Source organism: Haliaeetus albicilla, chromosome 26 (assembly GCF_947461875.1).
Source record: "Haliaeetus albicilla chromosome 26, bHalAlb1.1, whole genome shotgun sequence".
NCBI classification, from domain to species: domain Eukaryota; kingdom Metazoa; phylum Chordata; class Aves; order Accipitriformes; family Accipitridae; genus Haliaeetus; species Haliaeetus albicilla.
The window spans coordinates 22,605,359-22,628,681 of NC_091508.1; the positions used below are offsets into that span (position 1 = coordinate 22,605,359).

At 54.4% G+C, this 23,323-nt stretch overlaps 1 protein-coding gene and 1 long non-coding RNA gene across 13 annotated transcripts in view; one reads left to right on the top strand and one right to left on the bottom strand.

The window, feature by feature from the left end:
• Nucleotides 1–10,095: 10,095 nt before the first annotated feature.
• On the bottom strand, nt 10,096–17,028 carry LOC138682085 (uncharacterized). Its single transcript, XR_011322302.1, has 3 exons — nt 16,614–17,028; nt 15,294–15,501; nt 10,096–13,850 (listed from the first exon to the last, which is right to left on the bottom strand). It is a non-coding gene; the product is annotated as an uncharacterized lncRNA (long non-coding RNA).
• The window catches only part of MVB12B (multivesicular body subunit 12B), a 64,666-nt gene continuing 58,241 nt past the window's right edge, over nt 16,899–23,323 (top strand). For 5 of the 12 annotated variants that reach the window (XM_069771443.1, XM_069771433.1, XM_069771444.1 and 2 more), the window contains exon 1: nt 16,899–17,006. In XM_069771443.1, the coding sequence (XP_069627544.1) occupies nt 16,910–17,006 (97 nt within the window). In that variant the 5' untranslated portion in view covers nt 16,899–16,909. The other 7 variants (XM_069771434.1, XM_069771439.1, XM_069771440.1 and 4 more) reach the window with 7 other exon arrangements.

Genomic DNA, 23,323 nt, shown 5'->3' on the forward strand with positions numbered 1-23,323 from the left:
CGGGGGCACTTGTCCGCTCCCGGTGCTCCAGGTGTAGCAGCCAGGAGACAAGCTTGCTCTCCCAACTTTGTGGTCATCGTCCACCAAGGAGCAGAAAGCAGAGCCAGCTGCTCCATCCTTAAGTGCCGGAGACGTCTGAGGGAGGTGTGGGATTTAGGTCCATCCCTTGAGGATGCTCACCTGGAGCAAGAGACACTGCAGACCCTGAGGAGACTCCTTGCCCAAAAGACCTTGCACTCACCAGTTTTCTGTCATCCTTTACACAGTCTGTGTGCAGCCCTGGGGTGTGCTGCTCTCCCAACGTGAACCAAGGTGCCAGCAATGCAAAGGGATGCAGAAGCCAGATTTGCAGGCATGGTGCAGCTCTCTGGGGTAAAGGTGTGTGTGGTCAGGGTCGTGGAGTACCCTTAAATTCCTCATTGATGCTCAGCTGTCACAGAGCAACATCAACGGGGAAACCTTCCCAGTGAGTGCCTCGTGCCAGGGATGGCTGGGCCTCAGCTGTTCGTGGCAGCACCTACAGCTGGGTGACGGCCATGCCGTGCCTGCAGCCAGCGGGGCAGTGCCCAGCCACGAGGCAGCCGGCCTGAGGGCCAGCACAGCGGCTCCCATTGGTGCTGGCACCCCATGATTCCTCAGCCCTGCCGTCTCTCAGGCCCTACCGAGCACAAACCGGCAACCCCGGCACCTGGCACCCGTGCCCACCCTTGGAGAGAGGAGACCACCAGCGATCCCATCACCTGCGACCACTGAGGTGGCTCAGGGTCAGAGAGGAGCATGACGTGATGAAGGCTCGTTGGACAGCAAAAGGTGTCTGGGCATGGGAGGGGCTTGACGTTGGGCAGCAAAGGGATGGGATGTCCATGGGCTGGATGAGAGTCGAGGCTGGGCGGGCAGCCCCCACCACCATGAAACACCTCTTTCAGGCAGAGCTGCCTGAGGGCGTTAGCGTCATCCACACGTGGCTGCCCAAGGTGAGAAGAAAGAGGTCCCCAGGGAACGGGCACCAATGTTTCAGCTTCGGCCGCGGCCAGGCAGCGCCGGCGGCAGTGCGGTGCAGGGCTGAGCTCTGCCGGAGCTGCCGACAGCGAGGAGGCAGCGTGGCCCCGAGCCCTGCCACGGCCGGCGAGACGGCAGTGAGTGACAGCAAACACCGGCGCCGCACCGAGAGGCAGAGCGGGCTGTGACAAACACTCACTAGAAAATAATAAAGTGGCAAAATAATTCTGCATCGGACACACTTACCAGAGCATAAAGAGTCTGAAAAGGAGACAACATCTTGTATCATCTATCTTCCTTAAATACCCAAGCTGTGACAAAGTGGAAAGCAAAATTATGATGAATGATCGGACATATTTAGTCTGTACCTGTGCTCTTTAACTAGGCCTGGTGAAATGGGTGCTAATGAAAAGCAGAACACCTACCAAAAAGAGGAGATTTCATTGAAAACAAGTCTTTATTACAAATTGGCACTTCGTTTTCATAAAGTGCATAATGAAGGTGCATATTGTGACATAAATTAAAACAGGCAAGTGATGGGTCAGCACTGCAAAACATTACACAAAGACAAATCACCAGTGAGCCCTCGACAATGGCTGTATCTCATTTACAATTTTTCGAGTACGTTTTCAGATTGTGAGGGAACACGGCTAGGTTTTGTTCATAAACGGCATGCCATCATTTATTTTACTGCCTCATTTGAATATGATGAATACTGTAGCCCTTTATTTGTTCACAACAACCAAATAATTGTAGATCCGTGGGTTTCTGGGCAATTAATCACATTTTTTTCCTCCAACAATCCACTATAAACATGACATTGAACAATAAAGTACATTAACCTCTGCTTTGCACAAAAACTTTGCTTATTTAAACACCGCAAGGGTATCAGCTCGCGTTCTCCTTCAGGACGGATCCCGATGTGCTGCCGTGCACTCTCCCCGTGGGGTCCATGGGTCAGCGCTCGCCCGCAGCCCCTGGGATACAGCAGAGGGGTGAGCATCCCACCCGTGCCAGCTTCCCCGGGGGATGGCAGCCTTCGGGGCCGGGGCCGCGTCACACCTACAGCACTGTCACAGCCATGCCGTGCTGCCTACTGCCATCCCCGAGCGATGCTAAAAACACAACAGCCCCCTCAGCTCAGCCAGGGGCCATGCTGGGTGCGAGTGGGGCTGGCGTGGAGCCGGGCACGTGTGGGGAGACGGCAGCTCCCCACTGATGTACCAGGCACCGGCTGGTTTCTGAATGGCACCTGAGGATTATAGCTGCGCTCGCAACTTGGGAATCCCACAGTCACTGACAAGGAGCCGATTCCTCCCAACTGCCCGGCGGCAGAGCTGCCACGTCCTTCTGGCAACAGGCACATGGATGGCCATGGCAAAGCCGACCTCGGCACCTGATCCCAGCAGACGTCCGTGTGCTTCTCTGGGAGCAGGACAGCCGCAGGGATGGCACCCCGTTTGGGACACAGGGGATGGTGTGAGGCTCTTCTGCTTGTGTGATGAAGGCCCTCTCTTCGGGTCGTACGTTAGTTATGGGCAGGATCCTTTCAGTGAATTTCCTGACTCCAAAGCAGTCGGCCAAAAAGTTTGTTGGTATTCAGATGCCCTCTTTTTACAAAAAAAAATCCCAAATTTTCCTGAAACGAGAAGGGTTTTTGGTGCATAGCCCCAGCTCAGCTGGCCCAGGGGTGAGCCCGAGCAGCCCTATGCCGCGGCCAGCCCGTCCCCCCCCGGGACGGTCCAGCGGGGCCGTTCCCACTGTGGCTGCTGCCAGGTGAGGAGGCCCCATTGCCATGTCTGTACATCCAGGTCTGTCCCCCTGTTCTGCTGGATTCTGGCTGACCCCCATCCGCCCCCGCAGCGGCATGAGGGGCTCATGGTGAGGGGGGGGCTGCCTGGAACCCACCCACTCCACTGTGTTAAACTGGAACATATTTTTCTTCCATGTTGCTGTTATTTTTAACATTTTGAAAAATCCTGTTTGTGGTTTGTGTTTTTTTTTAATCTACCACTGGGGATAGAGCCTGCCTGGAAAAAATGGGAGTGCAGCCACTGTTAAGCCATGAAAAGCAGTGACTGGACCGTTATCTAACACTGTTGTAAGGTTACTATTTATCTAGAGCAACTGAAGTTGGCACTCACATCTGGCGCCTGGTACTTAGTGCAATTATTTATGATTTCCACCAAGATTTAAAAGCTCATCGCCGGCCTTGTAATGCAGTAACTGATTGCACTGCTAATGTAATTAAGAAAAGATTATGATGTCCACGTGGCACACCAGATGGTGGCATTCATAGCAATCGGCACACACAACTGGCAGACAACTGCACAAGGGCAGCGAGGCACAGGCAGCTGGAGCGCTTCGTTTTGTACCCTCCGCTCGCAGGCGAGGGGAGGTTTCACACCATTCCTTGCATGGGACAGCTGCCCGGCTGCCGTGCCCCCTGTGCACCCTTGGACGAGGGGTCCTAGTTGTGCAGAGCACGCATGCATGTTTCTGCACGTGGGCTGCCCCGTTCACCCCTGCAAACACCCCGCAGGGGCAGGGGTGTTTGCAGGGGTGAACGGGGAAGCCCATGTGCAAGGAGGTCCCTCTTGGTGGGTGCGTGCATCCTCTGCTAAAATGTGCCCCCACCTTGCACAAGCCCACCCTCGTTATACCTGGGAAACCATTTGGTAGGAGCAGTCTCCAGTTTGCTGCTCATCGTCGTTTCCATCAGAGCTGTCTCCTGGGAAATGGCAACTCTTCCAGCTCCCAGTGGTGTTGGGGGGGAATCAACCTGATTTTTTTCTCAAGCGAGTGTGGACAGCATCATGATGCTACTGCTGGCCAGGGAACCCTGTGGTGGGAAGGCATGAGCCTCTCTGCACAGCATGCACCAGGCTGTGGAGGTCCATCCTTGCTATGGCCTTGCTATGGAGCCCTCAGAAAGAATTAAGTCACCATGGGGTAGGTGCCAAAGGCATTTCTGCCTGAGGTAAGAGGGAGTTTGGTTCTGTGACTCCAGTGCTAACTCCTGTGCTAACTGGGACTGGCCCAACTCCATATCGCTGCAACAGATCTGAGTTTGATCCACTGTTTCTCCTGTCCAAATACTCAGGCAGCAGGAAGGGAAGCTACAGGCTAGGCTCTAAACAAGGAAGTTTGAAATCTGCTCACCCATTTTGTCAGCTGCTGAGGGGGTTTAGGGAAAATTGTTCTTCCACCTAAATGGGAGGTTTCTGGCTAGTGGTGGGAGTCAGGTCACCAAGAGAGATGTATCTCTACACATTCTGGGGGTGGAGGTCTACCCACGGAAAGCACTGCAGCTCTGTGCACTGCTGACCCAGCTTGTGGGGCTCAGGACCGGGATGTGACTGCAGGTGCTCGTCGAGAAGCCAGTTCAGAAAGCAGGCAGAGGGCAGGGTCCCAGCTGGCCTTTCACTGAGAGCTTCCCTCAAATTGATCCTCCTGGGACAGAGGCTCTTCTCCCATGATGGAGCTGAATTTAACTCCTGCAAAAGGACAGTTCTGCTGCTTGCCTTGGCCAGGGACCCCGCCAGGCTGGGCCAGGAGCACCTGCCTTCTCTGGGATTTTGCATTCCCCACGAGCGGGAAAGGCTCGTCCCTGACATTGCTGGATCCATTATTCAGGATTAATGCCCATTTGCTTGTTGCACCTTCTGTTGCGGAAAAAATGCTGCAGCTTTGACTTGCTTCCAGCAGGGCAATGGAAAAAGCAGAGTTAATATTGTGTTAGAGCAGAGAGAAGAGAGGAGTGTTTTTTCTTGGAAGCTGTAATGTATGCAAGGAGCTTGTGTCACCTAAAGCCCATTTGACATCGTGCGTCGCCTTCCTTGCTATTGCGTGTGAATTTAATAAAGTGGCTGTGACTCATTCGCTCTCGGTAGTGGAGCTGACATAAGTAAATACGCAGGCTGTAACCTCGCTGGAGATTTTATACCATCTGTATTTACAACATGAATATTTCAGCAAATTTGACATTTTGGAGACTTCTGTCTTCCAGGTTTAGTGACGACGAGTATCTGGGTCAGGAGTGCTGCAGGTTCACAAGCAGCATCCTGTCAATAATTTAATGCTCCGAGTGCTAAGCAGCGCTAGCAGGACGCACGCCGGCACTGCAGGGTTTGTTGGCTCATTGAGCCGACACAGCTCTGAAGCAACATAAAAACAGTTTCTGATCTCTTGCTGCTGGCCTCTGCCTGAAAAGCATAAAGCAGGAGGCAACCCTGTGGCAGCTATTCTGCTAATGTCACCGTAATATGGATGCTGTTTTACTGTCACTTTTAAGATGAAAACAGCAATGCATGGGGCAGGATAGGATGAGGCATTTCTCAGCACATTGTCCTGCTGTCCAGGTATGCGAGCTGCCCGGGGAGGGAGGAGGGCAGCCCGTCGAGTGCTGGGACATGCTGCATGGCCATCTCCTCTGTTAAATCCCCGGGCGGGCTCGTGCTCAGGCAGCCCCTGCCCCGGCACAGGGGTGATGGTGCTGGCTTGCAGCCACCCAACCTCTCTCCTCCAGTCGCTGCCTGGACCTGAGCTGGCGCCGCTGGAGCGCAGCGGGATTCCCATCCGCCAGCGTGCCCTGGGGACTTCACAAGGTTTTGTCTCCAATTAGTTTAGGTGGGTTTTACAGACACCGGGGCAGAGTCTCCAGCCACCGTGTCACTGGAGAGGGCGGGCAGGGTGCGCTGTGCGTGACTGTAGTTGGGGTTCCTGCTGCGGGCTGGCACAGCAACACCCAATGTGCTGATAACAGGCACAGGTCATCACACTTGTGGGAGATGGCAGCATTTACCCGGGAAGCTCCACCAGAGCCTAGGGCGCTAATTGCCCCACGGGCCGAGGAGCTCATTTAAGCTCAGCCCTGGGCCCTCAGCCCCTGCCTGAGCTCTGCTGTAGGAGGCTCAGGCCCACGTCCCACAGACCCCGTGGATCCGGCCCCTGAACGGCTTGACTTTGCTCCTGCCTTGTCCCCACAGACCTGCCCAGCAGCCACTGGACCTGACCCGACCCGTGGTTTGGCTTCCCAGCTTGGCCTCAGACCTGCCGCATCCCACGGACTTGCCGGGTGGTCTGGACGGGGGGGTTGACCCTGGCCGTGGCCGGCCCTGCTCGCCTTGCTCCGATCCTGTGAGGGGCTCCTGGCAGCTGGGCTCCCTGCCCTGCTGCCTCAGCAGAGCCCCAGCACCTCTGCATGTGCACGTGCTTGCACGTGTGTGCACAAGCTTGCACGAGTGCTTGCTGCGCCGCTGCAGCTGGGAGCTGTGCTGCTGTCCCCCCGGGGCAGAGGGACCTGCTTCCCCCCAGCTGAGCCCTGGGAAGGTGCTTGTTGGTGCCTGTTGTGGGCAACCGGGCCGGCACAGCGGCGAGGCTGATGCACCAATTCTACCCCACCTTGGAGGGCAGGGTAGCACTGACAGGAGAAACAGAACAGCCAAGAAATGAAATATGAGAGAAGTTGCTCTAATGAATCCCACAGTTACTCAAGAGACAGAGGGAGCAGAGCATCCTGCAACAAGATCTTTGACAGAAGAAGAAGGAACTCTGTGAACAGGCTTTCCTGTTAAACCCAGGTGAGATTTTTCTTTCCTCTCTCTTATAAAACACTGCTCTTAAAATATTTACATTGAAAAAATGCACCACTTTCCATATGAAAGCTACGCTTGGCACAAGCATCCTCTCGGCTAGAAAGGAGCTGGAAGAGCCTTTCTCTTTCTAATGTCAGCTCATTATCACGTTGTTGAGGCACATTATACACCCTGAAAGCAAAGCCACTCTGGTTCTGTGTTGAGTCTCCCTTTGGTTAGCAAGAAATTGATGATTTCGGCAGCAGGGGAGCAGTCCTGCTTCAGAAGTGTCTGTGCTCTCAGGATGTGCTTTGAGGGAACCGCAGGCCTGTAATTGTGGAACAAAAACCTTAAAACTTACGTAGGAGTAAACTCAAAGCTGGAAAGAAAATAAAATGGGATGTCAAATTATGTATTCAAAGAATAGCTTCTCATTAGTGATGCTGGGTGATCTGTAGATTCTCCCATCGCACGATACCCATCCTCTTGTACTTCCCGGCGACGCAGAAATCTTTCTGAGGGAACTGGCTGATGTGTTTCATTTTGGTTTTATCTCCCTCCTTGTAAGGATTGTTAAGTGTGTTTTCCTAAAGGGATCCTGCAGATGTGATGTTTCAAGTATTGCTAAAGCTGGGAGGACGTTAAGCAGGTGCTGAGCATGCAGCCTTTTCCCTGCCATCACTGTAGCTGCCTGCGCAGGAGGCTCTGCCTGCGGTTGCACCACGGCGAGACTCAGAACCCCTCAGCAGAGTCAGGGCTTCTGCTTCAGCCGCTGGCCACAGTGGATTTAGATTTTTCCATGGAGACCCCATTTCTGAGCTCATACCCCTGTTTCTGGTCCTGAGCCTCAGCAGTGTAACTTATCTGGCCGGATCCTGCCCTTACCTGAGGGTGCTGTGATGCCCTTGGGGTGGTGACCTTGTGTTTGGGGACAGCCAGGCAAGGCTGGGGAGGCTCTCGCTGTTCCTGCTGGCTCTTCATTAAGGATATTTGGATTGCAATTTTTCTGCTCTCCCAGTGATACTGTAATTGTCCAGTTATGACCGACTTTGGCATCGTTATCCACACTGAGTCCTGTCAGAAGGATGAGAAACTCACTGGGGTGCTAATATGCACAAGCTGCAGTAGCCAAGGAGCCAAGCAGCAGCGTCTAATGCTGCCAGCTGGCCTGGGAATTGCAACGGAGGGAGCCGACATGCTCTTGCAGGAGGGGACGGGGCCCTCGGTGTTACCCGATGCTGCTGCGCTCCTGCACGCCCTGCGATGCTGGGAAGTGGGGCAGGGAGAATGGCTTGGGACTGGAATGGGGACATTAATTCTCTGGCTGCAGCAGTTTAACCAGTATGTGAATTATTTATTTTGGTTTAAGAGGAATGAAGGGTGCTGGCTGTGGTCCTGCTTTGGGGAGTTTGAAGACCAGAGCTGTGTTTTTGGGGTCCTGCATGGCTAGATGGAGAAGGGGCTGCACCTAGAAAAAGTCTTGCAAAGGCAGCTGAACTGTGACCGACTTCCCAGCGCCGCCTGCCAAATGGTCACCTATTAACTTACTGGCACTCCTTCATGCAAACACCTGGTCAGCTGAATGCCATTTGCTGCCAGCATGCTCCTGGGACAGCAGTTTTGCAGCCCTGATAGCCACCGTCCATGGATTTTTCCCTGCGCGTATCTGCAGGGAAGGCCTCGGCAAAGCGGTAAGTAGTGTGCTGCTCAGCCCAGCTCCCTCTGCCCCACTGCAGCAGCGGATGGCACGGGCCTGGGGCAGCGCTGGTGGGACAGCACTGTGCGACAGTGCCCACCCCGAGTGAGAAAGCAAGCCAAGCAGTAGCATTTCATCAGAGGAGGTCTGCAAAGAAAACATTATTTCCCCCGTTGTGTTCATAATTCAAAATTATTCAAGCAAAGGTTTCCATCTCACTGTAGCTATTACTCATAATCTGAGAATCTGGATGTGTGGCTCTCCTTGGTAATTAAGCCGCATGGAGTCTTTTCTGCCCTCCATTTGTGTGGAACAGCAGTTGTACCTCAGTCCTGGGGTGCCTCTGAAGAACAAACAGGGCTGGTCCTGGCTGCAGGGCCTCGAAACAGGGCTCACAAATCCATATTTCAGCCTTGTGCCACTCAATGGTGCCAGTGCCCTGTGCACCTTGGGCCAGTGGCTCCCTGCAACCCAGGCAGGTCACAGAATGCTTTGGGCCCTGGTTTCCTTGTCATGGGAGGGTGCTGGTGGAGTCCCTCCTCCTGGACTATCTCTTCAGATGAGGAATGCCTTGAACCCCTTTACAGAGGGTAGGGCTGAATGCCTGCCCTGGCGAGAGCAGTTGCTGGGTGCTATGTAAATCACAGTTATCACTAGCAGTGGTGTTGTGTATTGGTGTTCTGAATATCATAACTGAAACAGGGACTGTAATACACATGTGAGGACTTACCTATACAGCATCAATGCTATTTAGTATCAACTATGGGATAGGAAAGTAAATGGGAAATAAATCAAGAAATAGTGCCTTTTCCAGATCACTTTATCTGTTCCAGAGTGGATCCCTGCAACAACGGTTCAGAGCAATTTTCTGCAAAGGTTATTTTGGTAACTTTCCAGGCATTGCTCACTCATGTCCTGTGAGTGTGATGCTCCAGGAAGGGAACGCACTTGCTAACAACATTTTCCTAAACATGTGTGTGGCAGGAATGGAGGAAGTTGGCTGCCAGCCAGAGCTGGTTCCCGTGCAAGGTCCTGGAAACGTGCTTGCAGGCACCAGCAGGAGACTGACCTGTGCAAACGGGTAAGTGCCTCCCCTGCCTCCACAGCAAATGTGTTTTGAGGTGTCTGATGGTCCCGTTGTTAGGGAGAGGAGTCAGAGCTGGCAGCCCAGGACCCTGCTGTGCACAGCCAGCCCCAGTCCTCTGCTTGCCTCTGCCAGATGCCTGCCAGGGTCTGAACCCATCCTCCTGCGGTGGGTGCAGGTGTAGAATCCTAGAATGGTTTGGGTTGGAAGAGACCTTAAAGATCACCTCATTCCAACCCCCCTGCCATGGGCAGGGACACCTTCCACGGGCAGGGACACCTTCCACGAGACCAGGTCGCTCAAAGCCCCATCCGACCTGGCCTTGAACACTTCCAGGGATGGGGCATCCACAACCTCTCTGAGCAACCTGTTCCAGTGCCTCACCACCCTCACCGGGAAGAACTTCTTCCTTACATCTAATCTAACTCTACCCTCTTTCAGTTTAAAGCCATTACCCCTTGTCCTATCACTACATGCCCTTGTAAAAATTCCCTCCCCATCTTTCCTGTAGCTCCCCTTTATGTACTGGAAGGCTGCTGTAAGGTCTCCCTGGAGCCTTCTCTTTAGGCTGAACAACCCTAACTCTCTCAGCCTGTCCTCACAGCCCCCTGATCATCTTCGTGGCCCTCCTCGGGACCTGCTTAAGCAGGTCCATGTCTTATGCTGGGGGGCGCAGAACTGGATGCAGTACTGCAGGTGGGGTCTCACCAGAGCAGAGTAGAGGGGCAGAATCACCTCCCTTGACCTGCTGACCACGCTGCTTTTGATGCAGCCCAGAATGTGATTGGCTTTCTGGGCTGCAAGCGCATATTGCTGGCTCATACTCAGTTTTTCATCTGCTAATATCCACTTGGGCATCATCCAAGTGTGCTCAGCCCCACAGCTGTGTGTGCCCCAGAGAGGGGCTTGCCCTCTTTGCAGGAGCCTGCCAAAGCAGGGATGCGGCGATGGCTTCAGCACTCCTGTCTGGGGCTCTTGGGGCTGTCTGACTGCAACAAGCAGACATGCAGCCTCATTCCTTTGGGGCTGCCACTGAGTCACTGACCTCGCAACCACTCCTCTAATTCAGGAGCTGGTTAAGCACGTGCTTGAGACTGAACGCTCATTTTAGTGCTTTGCTGACCTGGGGCTAAGTGAGGAGCTGATAACACTAAATACAGCGTTTTCCTTTTTCCTTTTGTATGTGGGCTCCTGCATGAGCTGCAGCATCTCCTCTGGACTTGGCGACAGCTGCGGCAGGAGCTGCAACACAAGCACAAGGGACCAAACCCGCTATTTCCATTCTGCTGGAGATCTAACCACCCTTGAGGTCCAAGGTGGTGCTCCTGCTCCCAGGGGCACCTTGTCCACCAGGTAGGACAGAAGTTAAACAGAAACATGGATGCTGACACATCACTCAGCGAGCTTGGCTGTTTATTCTCTGTGCTGGTATCCTGGCTGGATGAGCCCTCTTGGAGAAAGCTGGTTCCCAGCCTTCCCCAGGCAGGGGGTCTGCCCAAGAGTGCTCAGTGTCTGGTGGGAGAGACTCTGCCCCAGGCTCCCTCAGCACCCACCCACCACTCCTGGTCCCCAGAGGCCAGCCTGGGCTCCTTGCCCCTGGGGTGCCGCCAGTGCCAGCATTGCCCTCAGTGGCAGGAGGGGGACAGGCGGCACCTGCCTGTGCGAGGGCTCCGGGAGCAGCACGGGGGCCTCAATGCAGGGTTTGCCACTGTTGGGAAATTTATGAACAATTCATAAATGTGTTTTACAGACAGCTGTTAGTATGTGCTGAGCAATACTCATTCTGTCAAGGAAAACTAGTTACAGGGTTATAGCCAGGCCACTTAAATATTATGATCCATAATATATAAATAGTGGGCCGAGCACTGCTGATGCTTCTTTGTGCTGTAAAGAGCCTGTGCACGCTGCAATCCTGCACTGGCTGAAGGTGTCTGCAAGCCATGTACTCACACAGACATTTGGCACTTCTAAAAATCATTTTCCACCCCATCCTGGGGTCACACAGCACAGCTGCAGGATACCACGGCTGCGGTTGGATAGGAGGGTGAGCCGGTGTGGGGAGAGGCTTGCTGTGGGGTGGGCAGCAGAGCTAGAAGCTGTGCTGCCAGCTGTGGGCTCAGGCCTCTGGGCTGCCACTTGAGATCTGTGTGCTTTGCCCCAAAACCAAAGATGTGGTGATGCTGTGTGCCATTTCACTCTTCAGCTTAAATTCAGAAATGATGTCTTTTAACCTTGGCTTGAGTCGCATGCTTCCTTGGTGTTGTGGCCAGACCAAACTGAGGGGGAAAGAGGAAAGTGTCAGTGCCACTGTGGCAAGGAACCAAAAGCACAGCTCAGAGGTGAGGGCTGCTGACTCTCAGCAAAGTATCTGCCTGGCCGTGGTATGCCTGGTCTGGCTGGTGAGGAGCTCAGCTTGGGCTGAAGCCTGGCCTGCCAGCAGTAACGCGCACTGAGGTGCATCAAACAGACAGCCAAAAATGAGGAGGACTGCAGTAGTAAAATAGTGAGCTATTTTCCCTGCAGGAAATATTACACAGCCTTGTTGAACAAGAACAAAAGATTAAACTCAAAGTAAAATGAAATGCAAAAATGCTGTGAAACGTGGTGGGTGGTCTAGGGGTTTCTGACTACAGTAAGCTCCTGAAATATCCTGGCATCTCTTCTCAGGATCATGTCGCTACCTGAAATGCTTTGGGATCTCTTTATTTAAAAGCAACCCCCACATGTCCCAGTAGAAAGCGTATGCCTACTGCAGAGTTTGCAGGTCTTTAAAAACCTCTGGAGTGGCTTGTTTGCTTTAGTTAAGAGCTTGCCACTGTTGAAAAAGTGGAGGTTTAGCTCTACTGTTGTCGATCTTCTGCTAGGGCAGTGCCATGCCCTAGGCTCTGGGTATCGCTGAGGACAGAAGGATGCAGGTTCAGTAACTCTTAGGGTCTCTGGCAAACCTTGCCCAGGTATCATTAGAGACAAAACCACCCAGAGCTTTCTCAGGCTGGACTTGGTTGGCAGCTGCGCACTTCCTTCATTCTCCCCATCAGCTGCTGTTGTTCAAGATGCCTTAGCGACTGGGGATAGATGTATATGGACAGCCACACCTTTCCCACTTACAGAGGTGCCTGAATTAAAGGAGATAGGAGGACCTTCTCATTCCTTTTAGGATAATCAAGATTTAAAATAGAAATATAGAAGGGAAGTTGTAGCTGCAAAGAGACATTTTTGTGCATTAAGTTAGAGGCAGCAGGTTAAACCTACCTCCAAGAAACCTTAAAACCAGGCAGCAGCTGAGCCTCAACCTGCAGCAGCTCCAGAACAAAATTAAACTCTGGGCTGATTTTTCTCTAAAGGCAGGCATAAAAAAAATGGTACATGCAGCTGTATTTCACTGCTACACTAAATGTGGCTACAGAGAAAGATGAATTCCTGCAGCATAAAGGATTTTAAACAAACAAAAGGGCCCGAGCTTACAGTCAGGATGAGGATGCAGGATCCTTTACAGGTCGCCATAGTGTTTCCCCCTGCAAACTGGGATCCTTTTTGATGGTGAAGCCTGAGCAGCCCTTGCCAGGAGCTCCTGCTTGCCCTCGGGAGCAGCATGTGAAGCCGAGCTGGGCCAGTGCCCCCTGCGCTAGCCCGCAGAGCTGCGCATTCCCATCCTGGCACCAGCACAGCACCCAACTCCTATGCTGTGCCTTACTGAGCGAGCTGGGAGTGGTGCATCGCAGACTGCAGTTCAGCACAAATTTTGCTTATAATAAATGAGGACTCCCTGTATTTTGTCTGTTCTCTGCTGGAAGCATAGAAACCTGTGCTATGCTGTTCTTCTGAGGTGTTGTCTGGGAACAGACAGATTTTACTGTTAAAATATGCTTGAAATGTAAAGAGGGTGCTGGGGCTTGACCGCAATCTCTTATCTCAGTCCAGCCTCTCACCTAGGAGCAGATTTATCTGCTCCCCTGAGGTGCTCTCGGGCTGGAAGCACCTCAACATGGGCTCTGCCCTCCTGCATGGACAGTGGCAGCCCCTTCCACACCAGATCTCCCCATGCAGAGCATAAGCTGCAGGCACAGCAGGCAGGACCTCGCCGTGGCCAGCACAGGAGGGGATGAGCTTGCCAGCCACAGTGCTGGCCTTCCTCCGGAGCAGCTGTGGGAATGGCTTCCCCGGGCACCTTTATCACTGCCACAAGTGCTGCCGGCAACCTGCTGTGAGATGCGAAGCAGTGCCATTCCCAGCACTGAGCCCTGAGGAGTGGCACCAGCAATCGCCACCCTTCTAGGAAAGCGGTGCTACTGCAGTGAAACGGAGTGGGGTAAGACAAACAGAGCATATCCTGCACTGCTGACAAACCTGGCTAGCACGCACATTTATTTGGAACGATGTTCTGGAGGATGCAAATTCTGGCGTCCATCCACTCAAGGACGAGTGAGCCGTGTTCGTTCAGCCACAGCTCTAGCATTGTAGCCAAGACTGAGTCAAATTCCTCCTATTCAGTGTCCTGAAAACAAGACACTGGTATGAACTGGACAGCATGTACATGACTGCAGAACTCATGAGAAAAGACACGCTCTGAACAAACAGAAGTAAATAAATGCATTTTGAAAAAGATTTATGTAAAATATTCAGAGGAAAACATTATACTTGCAAATACTTATGCTTTTGAGTAACTTTACACTGGTGGATTAACCAACTCCAGTATAGTTATTCATGTACCTAATACCAAGTGTGCAAGTATTTGCTGATTCAGAGCCTGTGCTTATGCTCTGTGAAAGAGCACAATGGTGCCTTTCCCCAGCCTCCAAGTGCTGCCGAGGTTTAAAGGTCTCCATAGGCAGAAGTGCCAAGAGCTCGCCCTGAGCTGCGCAGGCCTGCCCAGCTGCAGCAGAGGTGTTTGCTCCCGTGGACAGGGCAGCGCTCCCTTTGGGCAGCTTCTCCAAGGGTAAAACTGAAGTGGCAGCTAAGCTGTGCTGGAAAGTGACTGTCTCTTTGGAAGAAATGTTACTGCAGATCATGCCACAGACACGTTGGGATATATGTTTGCAGTGAATCTTAGAATATTTCGTGGATACTAAGCAGCAATTAGAGTCTTCCTTTGGAATCAATTCATTTCCTACCGCCGTCGTAGCAGGGAAGATCTTATTGAAACTCTAGGATTTTTAATATTATTACACTAAAGACTCTCTCAGTATCAGCATCTCCATGGGGGAGCATTAGCACACTGTAATGTGTAACAACTTCTCCAGTTCAGGAAATCTTGTTGTATTTGTAATAGGGCATTTGGGGCATATATTATGTATGGGACATATATTTCTCATTTCCACCAGGCATCATCTTTCCTTCTCTCTAAATTACTCTCCAAATCAAAAAAAAATGCATTGTATTCCTTATCGCTCAAAAAATATATATATTTTTAATCTTTGGACCCAGAAGCCACTACCAGCCATCAGGGCTATATGCAGTAGAAGCCAGAAAGCCTTGGTTGAACAGTGAGGGAGTAGAGCCATAGTCAAGAATACCCAGTTATTACCATGGTTCAGCAAGCACCAATCTGAAATATCTCTTTTCTGGAGAGAAGCACCAGCCAGGAGAAAAGGAAAGTTTGGTCCCAGTCCAGGATGGTATCCAGGGAGTAAGTGGGACATCAGGATTCTGCTGTTGCAGAACACTTTGCTTTACAGACAGGAATCCAAAACCACTGAAGTGTATGTTGCTATCCAGACAAGCCTCTCAAACACTAACTAATCAAAGCGCATAGCGTTTCTCTTGGTAGTAAGTATGACCACAACAGGATGAAGCACGAGGAGCTGGAACAACCCTGAGGATCAAACGCAAGAACTCCTCTGGTTGTCAGCTGCACCCAGCTCTGCAGATACCTCAACAGCTGCAGACCAGCCACAGCTGGGCCTGCGGGAAACTCTTGGTGAGCCAAGCTCCTACCTACCTCAACAAGAGCCAGACAGGTGCAAAAATCGCCTGGAGACACCCATGGAAGAAAAGAGAAGGGCTGTTTTGCCAACTGCTTCCGCTCAGTTCAGCCTGGCTAAAAGGTATGTACATAGGTAGAGGGTCCAAACAGGATGGAAGAAGCAAACAGTTACCCAGGTGGGAAAAGAACAGGCTGCATGGAGCTCCTCGAACGATAAGCAAATCTGAGCAAAAAGAGAATGGGAGAGGGGAAAAAAACCAGGGAATTAGTGGTATAGTTAAAGGCAGAATCTCAAACAAGGAATCACCCTGTAACAATACAGATTGACCCTCCATTAAAGGTGCCACTCCTTCAGATGGTACCTGATTTTATCAGGGCAAAAGAGGACAAGTGGGAGGAAATTTGGGTGACATTGTCTGAGTGAGGTCTTTCTCCTCTTATAAGTCACAGAGGCCAGTTTCCAGCACAAAGGAAACCATGGCTCTGAACAGGCAGCATGTCACAGAAAATAGTTAGTGGAAACCAGCTATAGAAAGGACCCAGGAGACCATCTTGCCGGGTCCCTGCCCCAAGGGAATGACTGAGTAACATCTGGTAAGTGCTTTAAGGAGGACTTTCAACTTGATCAGTGATAAAAACTGTCCCATCTGTGTTTCACTGTCTTTGCTATTGTAAGTTTTTCACCATACCTTTGCAGAATCTCTTGCTGCACTTCACACCCATTACTTCTTAGTCTAGCCTCAAAGAGCAGGAGAACAGGTTACTGCCCTCCTCTTTAATTCACCTACAAATTAACATGTTTTCCTCTCTCCTTTATTTCATTCTTCACCCCAGGATTTTTTCTTTAGATTAGCAGCTCTGACTCTGTCAGTCTTGCATCAAAGGCCATTGATGTCAACCTCTACACCAACACTGCTGCTCTCCAGATTATCATTGATGATCTTCCTTGAGGTAAGGTGCTCAAAACCAAATGCAGGACAGCTGCAGGATTAGTTCACATGATTAGGGCTACAGGCCATGCTACTCTTCCAGGTTATGCTGTGATTTGCATAATCTGCTAATTTAATAAGCATGTTCTCAATTTCATCACTGACATACGATAACATTGAGCAGAACCAGACCTCTGGAGAGGCTCAGATCAGGATGTCTTCTGTGCTGCCAGCGGGCCCCTAAGTGGCTTCTGGTTACCCAACCAGCCTGGCAAACCCTGACCTCTCTGGACCACGTTTGCTTAGTTTGTTTTTCAGGCCATGGTGAGAGCGAGCATCAAGTATGCTTGATGTTATTTTCTCCAACCTACCTGACTAACTACTACCTACTAACATGACTACCTACCTGAAGTCAAGGTAGCTTCCAAAATGGCTTATCCCCCAACCGCAGCGGCTGTTCTCGCAAGAAGAAGAAAACTAGTTTGCCCTTCAGCAGACCGCAGCAGCGGCTGCCCATCTCCTAGATGCCCTCTGTTTCAGAAGGAAGGCTGAGGTTCCATTGACCAAATTACAATTTTTCAGCTCTTTTCCCACCTGGCATTGCCCATCTTCCAAAGGCTCAAGGACCACAGCCTGCGGCTGGGGCAGACCTCCAGCCAGGAGAAGCTGTTGAGAAGTTTCCACCCAAGCAGGGCTCAGCAGATGAACTGTTTTCTCCGTGAGGCCTCGCTTTTTGTGGCGTGGGAGCTCGCGGGTGCCGGCCCCTGGGCCCCGACTCCTGCCTTTGCTAGAACCCAAGGTGGGACGTGGCGGCGGGCACAGCCCCGCCGCCCCGGGGATGCTGGGGGGGACGGCGGGGGGTGGCGGAGCCCCGGGGCGCTCCCCCCTGCCCCGCCGTGGGTGGGGCAGGGGCAGGACAGCCGAGTGCCGTCCCGGCCTGCGGGGCCGGTTTCGCTTTGGGCCGCGGCCGGGCGGCGGGAGGCAGCGCTGCGCGGTCGCCGCGGTGAGTGAGCGCCCCGTGGGACGGGACGGGGCGGCCCCGAGGGGGTCGCGGTGCCGGCCGTGCGGGGGCCGGACCGGGGCGGGCTCTGGGCCCTGCGCGCCGCGGTCCGGCCGCGGGTGGGCGCGGAGCGGCGGGGGCCTGCGCGGCGGCGGCGGGGAGCCCGAGCTGCGCCGTGCTGCGCTGCTGCGGCCCCGGCCCCGCCGCTCCCCGGGGCCCGGCACGGCGCGCTCCGCCGGGTAAGGCTCCGCGCGGGGCCGGGCCGCGGCCTGCCCGCCGCTCCCCCGCCCCGCTCCGCTCCGCCCGGGCCCGCAGGCCGCTCCCCCGCCGCCGCCGCCGCTCCTCCCGCCGGGCCGCGCCGCGCCGGCCCCGCCGGGCGATGAGGAGCTGCTTCTGCCTGCGACGGGGGAGCCGCGACCCGCCGCCCGCCGCACGGGCAACAGTTAAGTGTCCCCGGACCCGCCGCGGCCCCTCGGCGCGGCCCGGCCCGCCGCGGCCGCCAAGCTCCCGGGCGGGCGGGGGGCGGGGGGGGCCGGGCCCGGGCCCGGGCCCGGGTCCGGCGGGCGCTCGGGGCTCTGCGGGGCGGCCCGGCAGCGGCAGCCGGTCCGGACGGCGGAGGGGGGCCCGGCCCGGCCGCCCCTCCCGGCCCCTCCGCGGCCGGGGGCGCTGACGCGGCCGGGGCGCCGCGGCTGCCGGCGAGGCGGGCAGGCCGGGACCCCCCCCCCCCGGCCGCTCGGGTAGAGCCCCCCCGGAGTGCTGCGGTGGAGGGACCGGCGGCAGCACCCCGGGCTGGGGCGGGGGCCCGCCGGTGCCGTGCGTCGCGGGGAGACCGCGCCTTCGCAGCGCTGCCAGCCGGGCGTGCGAGTGGCCGAGCTCCGGCCTGCGCCTGGGCTCCCTCTTGTTCTCCAGGTGAGGTCGAAGGGCTCTGCTGGGGCTGGCAGTCAGCTGCCGGAGCGGCCTCGGTGGTCGGCCGTGGGGCAGAGCCTGGTGACCTTGACCCGCTCCAGAGCGTGCTGCAGGTTTTATTGGTGACTGGTTGGAGAAAATAACAAAAAAACCCATGTTTCGCGTGGCTTCTTGCTGCAAGTGTTGCACAGCGTGGGCTTCCTTGACCGCCCATTTTTCTCACCTGTTCTCAGGTTTCTGCGTACCTGGAGGTGATAATGTGGGCTCTCTCTCTACAGCGCTGGCCGGAGCAGTGATACTGAGCTGCCTGTGTTTTACGTACTTGCCTCTTGCATTGCCAAGGCTTGTGAGCTTTCACTGTGGTTTCTGGAGAGATTCTCGAAGATGCACCAAGCTTCAGTATTTTCTGCGCTTTCTCTGAGCTGAGGCATTCGCAGCTTGGTTGTGGTAATGCAAGCAGAGTCCTTCAGCTGAAACAAGACAGGCTGGGCTTCAGCAGGTGTTCAGCTGATCGGGCTAAAACTGAGGTTTCTCCATCTTGTGTTTTGTTTCAACTGAGGGAGAACATGCTAACGTATGCCTTCGTGGTGTCTGTGCCTCGTGTGGCAGGTTGGCAGTGTCGTCCCTGTAATTTTTAGCTCAGATAGCCTTACCCGATAGATTTTCTCAGTGTACTGGGATGAAGTCTTAGTTTGAGCTTCTGGAGGTGTGAAATAAAACACACAAAATTTCAGTCTTGTAGCGCGCTGCTCTGACAAAGTGAATCCCGGGCTCAGGGGTTCCTGTAGCCCCCAGGGACTTGTTCATATGTGTGCCAAGATAGAAATAACTGAACTGAATGCCATTTAAATTTTGCTGTCCTGGTGCAAGGTCATCTGTGTATGGAAACCTATTTTGGTTTGAAATAGGACACTCTTCACAAATGCGTGTCCGTGGTTAGAAGTGCTGTGAAGCAATACAAGGTCTCAATTCTGCTCATTCTGTGACTTAAGTTCCCATTTCCATACAGTTCAGTCACAAACTGTAGAGGTTTTGCAGCTGACACGGGGCAGCTGTCTCAAGGATGGAAGCCTGGGTGCAGGGGTGATTCCAGACATACTTTCGTTCGGGGCGAAATGTGAAACTGAAATTCTGCCTGCTTGTGATGGAGGCCTCCAGGGCCCTGACCCTGTGTCCTGCCACGGTCTCCTGTTTTTCTGATTGAAACTATGTCCTATTCCGTGAACAGAAATAGAAAATTGGCTGGGGCTGTGTCCTGTTCCTGGATGTGGTGGGAGGACCAGGCATGCGGAGGAGTGACTTCTAAGCAACCCGTGTTGTTGCCAGCATTACCTACCGCCTTTTCAAAATGATGGAGTGATAACCCGAGCATGCAAGTGAGGGTTTTAGCAGTGTGTCTGCCTTGGTTTGATGGGATTATTTCCTGCAGGGTGCAGGAACTCAGTGAGGTAGTTGATAATTTTTCTCCAGTTTTGCCTTAGCTCATACTTCTCTGCCTGTGGGAAGAGCAAGTCAGTGTCAAAAGTGCAGGGCTTGTAGTTGAAGGAAGAAACAATAAGACCATTCTCTCTCCAAGTCCCTTGCTATTTAACTTTAGAACTTGACCTGCTTTGCTGGCAGCGTGATGCTTCTGCAGCAAATACGTCATCAGGCCTGATCTGATCATGTACCCACCAGCTCTTGAACTTGCCTAACTTGTTGAAAGGAACACTGAGAGGGAAAAATGCTGTACAAACTCACAATAATTCATATTTCTGAAAACATATTCCTTTTCTATATATGTGTCCCAGCCAAAGTCCAGCGGTGTGTGTGGTCAGTCACCTCAGTGGAATACTTGAAACGGACAGTGAAGCCAGCAGAAAAATATGCCTAGGATAAACTAATAAAAGTGGAGATGAGCTAGCAAGAAAATGGGTGAGAGTGAGTGAAAAGGATGTAAACAGTCTTGGGGGTGCTGGGAGAAGGGAGGTGTGTGTGACTGCGGACATGGGCTGCAAGACAGTTCCCTCTGGGATGATGAGCTGCCCTCAGCTTTGCTGTCTCGGCAGAGTGCGGGGCTCGGGGTGCTGAGACAGCTACGTTGAGCTGCGCTGCCAAGTCAGCAGAGGGCTTGGCACTGCCAGGGCAACACGGATCCTGTGTTACACATCTAGGGAGCAGACCCGGTGTGTGTGTTGGAAGTAGGTACTTTGCAGCAGGAGGACCCAGAGCGGAGCACCAATGAGCGTTGTCTGGTGACGGATCAAACTGAGACAGACCCTGGCTGGGCTGTCCGTGTGTGGCTTTCTGACTAAATGTTACTGCCTGCTGCCCGTGCTTTCTCTACTCTTCTGCTCTACCTGGTGGCTTGCCCTGTGGGCTGGCAGCCTCTGGAGTCAGGGCTGGCAGGACAGGACAGAACACTGCTTGCTCTGGCTTGTGTGAAAGGCCCTCAGCTCCTTGGCCTCAAACTCCCTGATGCAAAGACTTCTGGAAGCCTGGTCGGCGGCAATGCCTGGAGCCTGCCTGCTGCAGGGCACCCCAGCACTGCTCTCCCCTACCCCCTCAGTGCACCGCAGCCCGCAGAGCCATCTGTGCTGGGTTGAAGCAGGGAGCCTTGCTGCCCTGCTGAGGGAGCAGGATAAGGTCTGTGCCGCATGCCTGCAGAGGTGCCTGTTGGGGCCAGTCTGCATCTGGCTGTACTGGGCTGGGCCTGGGTTGGTGCCACACAGAGGAAGTGGTCCCCCAAACCCCAGGCAGGAGGAGGCAAAAGAAGATAAAGCAGGGCCTTGGCTGAGGGCAGAAGGCGAGAAGGCTGTGGCAGAGGCTGGCAGAGTCCCTGAAGGCCTCTCCTGCAGCTGGATGTCAAGATCCCTGGGACACCCGTGCCTCCTGCCTCCCAGCATGGCTGGTTTGAGGGGGCGGGAAGCATTCAGGATAAAGCCAGCAGCATGGTGGCTGCGTGCCGAGAGCCTGTTCTCCGCATCTTGTACTGCAGCCATCCCGCCCCGCTCTGCCGTGCACTGCTCGGGACTGGTCCCAGCAGGATGCACAGGGACTTTCTCTGGTGGAGGCACATCCTTCCCCTGCTGGTTTTGTCCGAGTGGCCCCATGGTGTTTTGAAGCTTCTTCCTGCCCCAGGGCTCGCATCCGGCTTCCCTTCGCTGCATGGGCGTGCTGGGGGCTGGATGTGGCCCTGCAGTTGAGAATGACCTCCAGGGAGCATGCTCCCAACTAATGGGAAAAATGTTCTTTGAATTGTTTTGGGCTGTTCCCAGAATAACCCTGCAGCGGGTGGAGCGGCGCAGGCCCTTCAGCAGCGCCCGGCAGATGCAGCTTAGTGCAGGATGGTGAAAGGCCATCTGGTCAGCTGGTTTGAGTTCTAGGCCACCGTGATGTTAGGCGGGTGTATAGGTCAAACTCGCGTTGTTTAAAGAGAACTTCATTAAAATAACAAGCTGTCTAATACGAGTATTTATAGAATCCTGCTCCTTAATTTAATCTGTTCTTCTACTGTTTTTTTTTTATTTTTAAGTTCAAAGGCGCGATAGAAAAGAAACCAAACTTTGCAGATGCCCTGGGGGAGAAGTGCAATGTAACTAATTGTCTGTATGACTGCCCAGCCAGAGACTCCCCTCTGACCTGCACAAAGTTCACAAAAACATTTATCCGAGTGTGCAAACCGATTGCTGTTGCTCCATATCTGTTCCAGACGCATCCTCGATGCCACCCGCACGGCGGGAAGCTGGCCTGGTGTGGCAGAGCCTCGCCATGCTGCGGTGGCTGGGTGCAGGCCCAGCCGCCTTTGAGTGCTGCCGCCCCAGCCCTCCCACTGCGGAACAGGATGTGCCGCGCTGCCCGGAGACCCGGAGGTTCGTTTTCTGGGCAGATGCTCTGCCTGCCCGTCCCCGCCGGGCACGGGCCGCGGTGCGAGTGCCAGGCAGAGGAAGGTGCCAGGCTCACTGCGTGCTGCACAGTGGTGGCGGGCGCGGGGAGCCTGGCTCAGCCCTCGCCATAATGGGGTGCTGCTCCAGGCCCTGCACCAGTGCCGCCTTGCGTCTCGCCCCGTGGCTTCTGCCTCCCGCCCTCTCAAAGCGGAAAGCCCTCTCCTCCATGCTTAGCCGCTGCCGCCGCCATAGAGAGGCTTTGTGTGAGCCGGCACAAAGTGAGGATTGATGCCGTTTCCCCTCCCCCTGCTGCGCCGAGCGGGACCGCAAACGGCTCCGACAAAGGTGCCCTTCTTCCTCCCACCGAGGACGGGGTGCCGTCAGGCTGAGTGGGTCTGCCCAGCGGCACTGCGCTGCGGGTAGAGGCACCCCCACATCCCGCGGTGGTGCCGGGACCACCAGGGCCCCGTCCTCGGCCTATCCCAGGCTGACCCTGCTGCTGCCTGGGTTCCTGCCGGGGCAGCTGGGCCTCCCTGCAGCAGGCCCCGGCGCGGTGAGCCGGGGCCTGGGCAGCATTGGGCAGCAGGTCCCCTGCCCGCATTAGCCCTGTGCCTGCCATCGCTGCCGCAGAAGAGGGAGTGCCAGGGGCTCCCTGCCCACCTGGGCTCTCCCAGGGCCTGGGAGGGGGCACAGCCCCTCTGCTTCCCCCCCTGTGAGGTGAGGTGTCGGTGGCATCCCGGCTGCCCCTGCTCCTGCTGCCTCTGCGGAGCAAGCCGGCGCTTCGTCAGGACGGGTTTGTTGGAGGCCGGAGGCGCCATGGGAGCGGATCTGCTTCCCCGCAGTGCAGCTGCAGCCGTGCTGGAACCTGCTGTGCGGTGTTCTTAGTGTGCTGGGGAATATCGTCACTTACCTGGATTTCAGTTCAAAACAGCCTAAGAGAAGCTCGTATCAGCGTTCATTATCTCCCAGCTCCTCCCAATGTGTAGTAACAAGTCGTCACAGTATTGAGAGTTGGAAAAGTTGGCAAAGTTTCAGAAAACATGCATCTGTATGAAGAACAGATTGTAAGTTCTTTGTTAAATTCACATTATGTTTGCTCGGTACTGCACGTTTTAGGCAATGGGTTCTGGATTATCTGCGAGGCATCTGGATGAGCCGGTGGAGCAGCGCAAGCAGCGGTGCAGGGTTTGTCTGGGCTGTGCCGGGTGCCACCAGCGTTACTGCAGCAGGGTCCTCCTCAGGGCAGGCGAGGAGAGGGGAGGGTGAGCCCTGCGGCTCAGGGTGCGCTTCTAGTTGTGCTTTGGAAGCTTAAACCGTGTAGGGAGCAAAGTGTGTCTGCTTTGC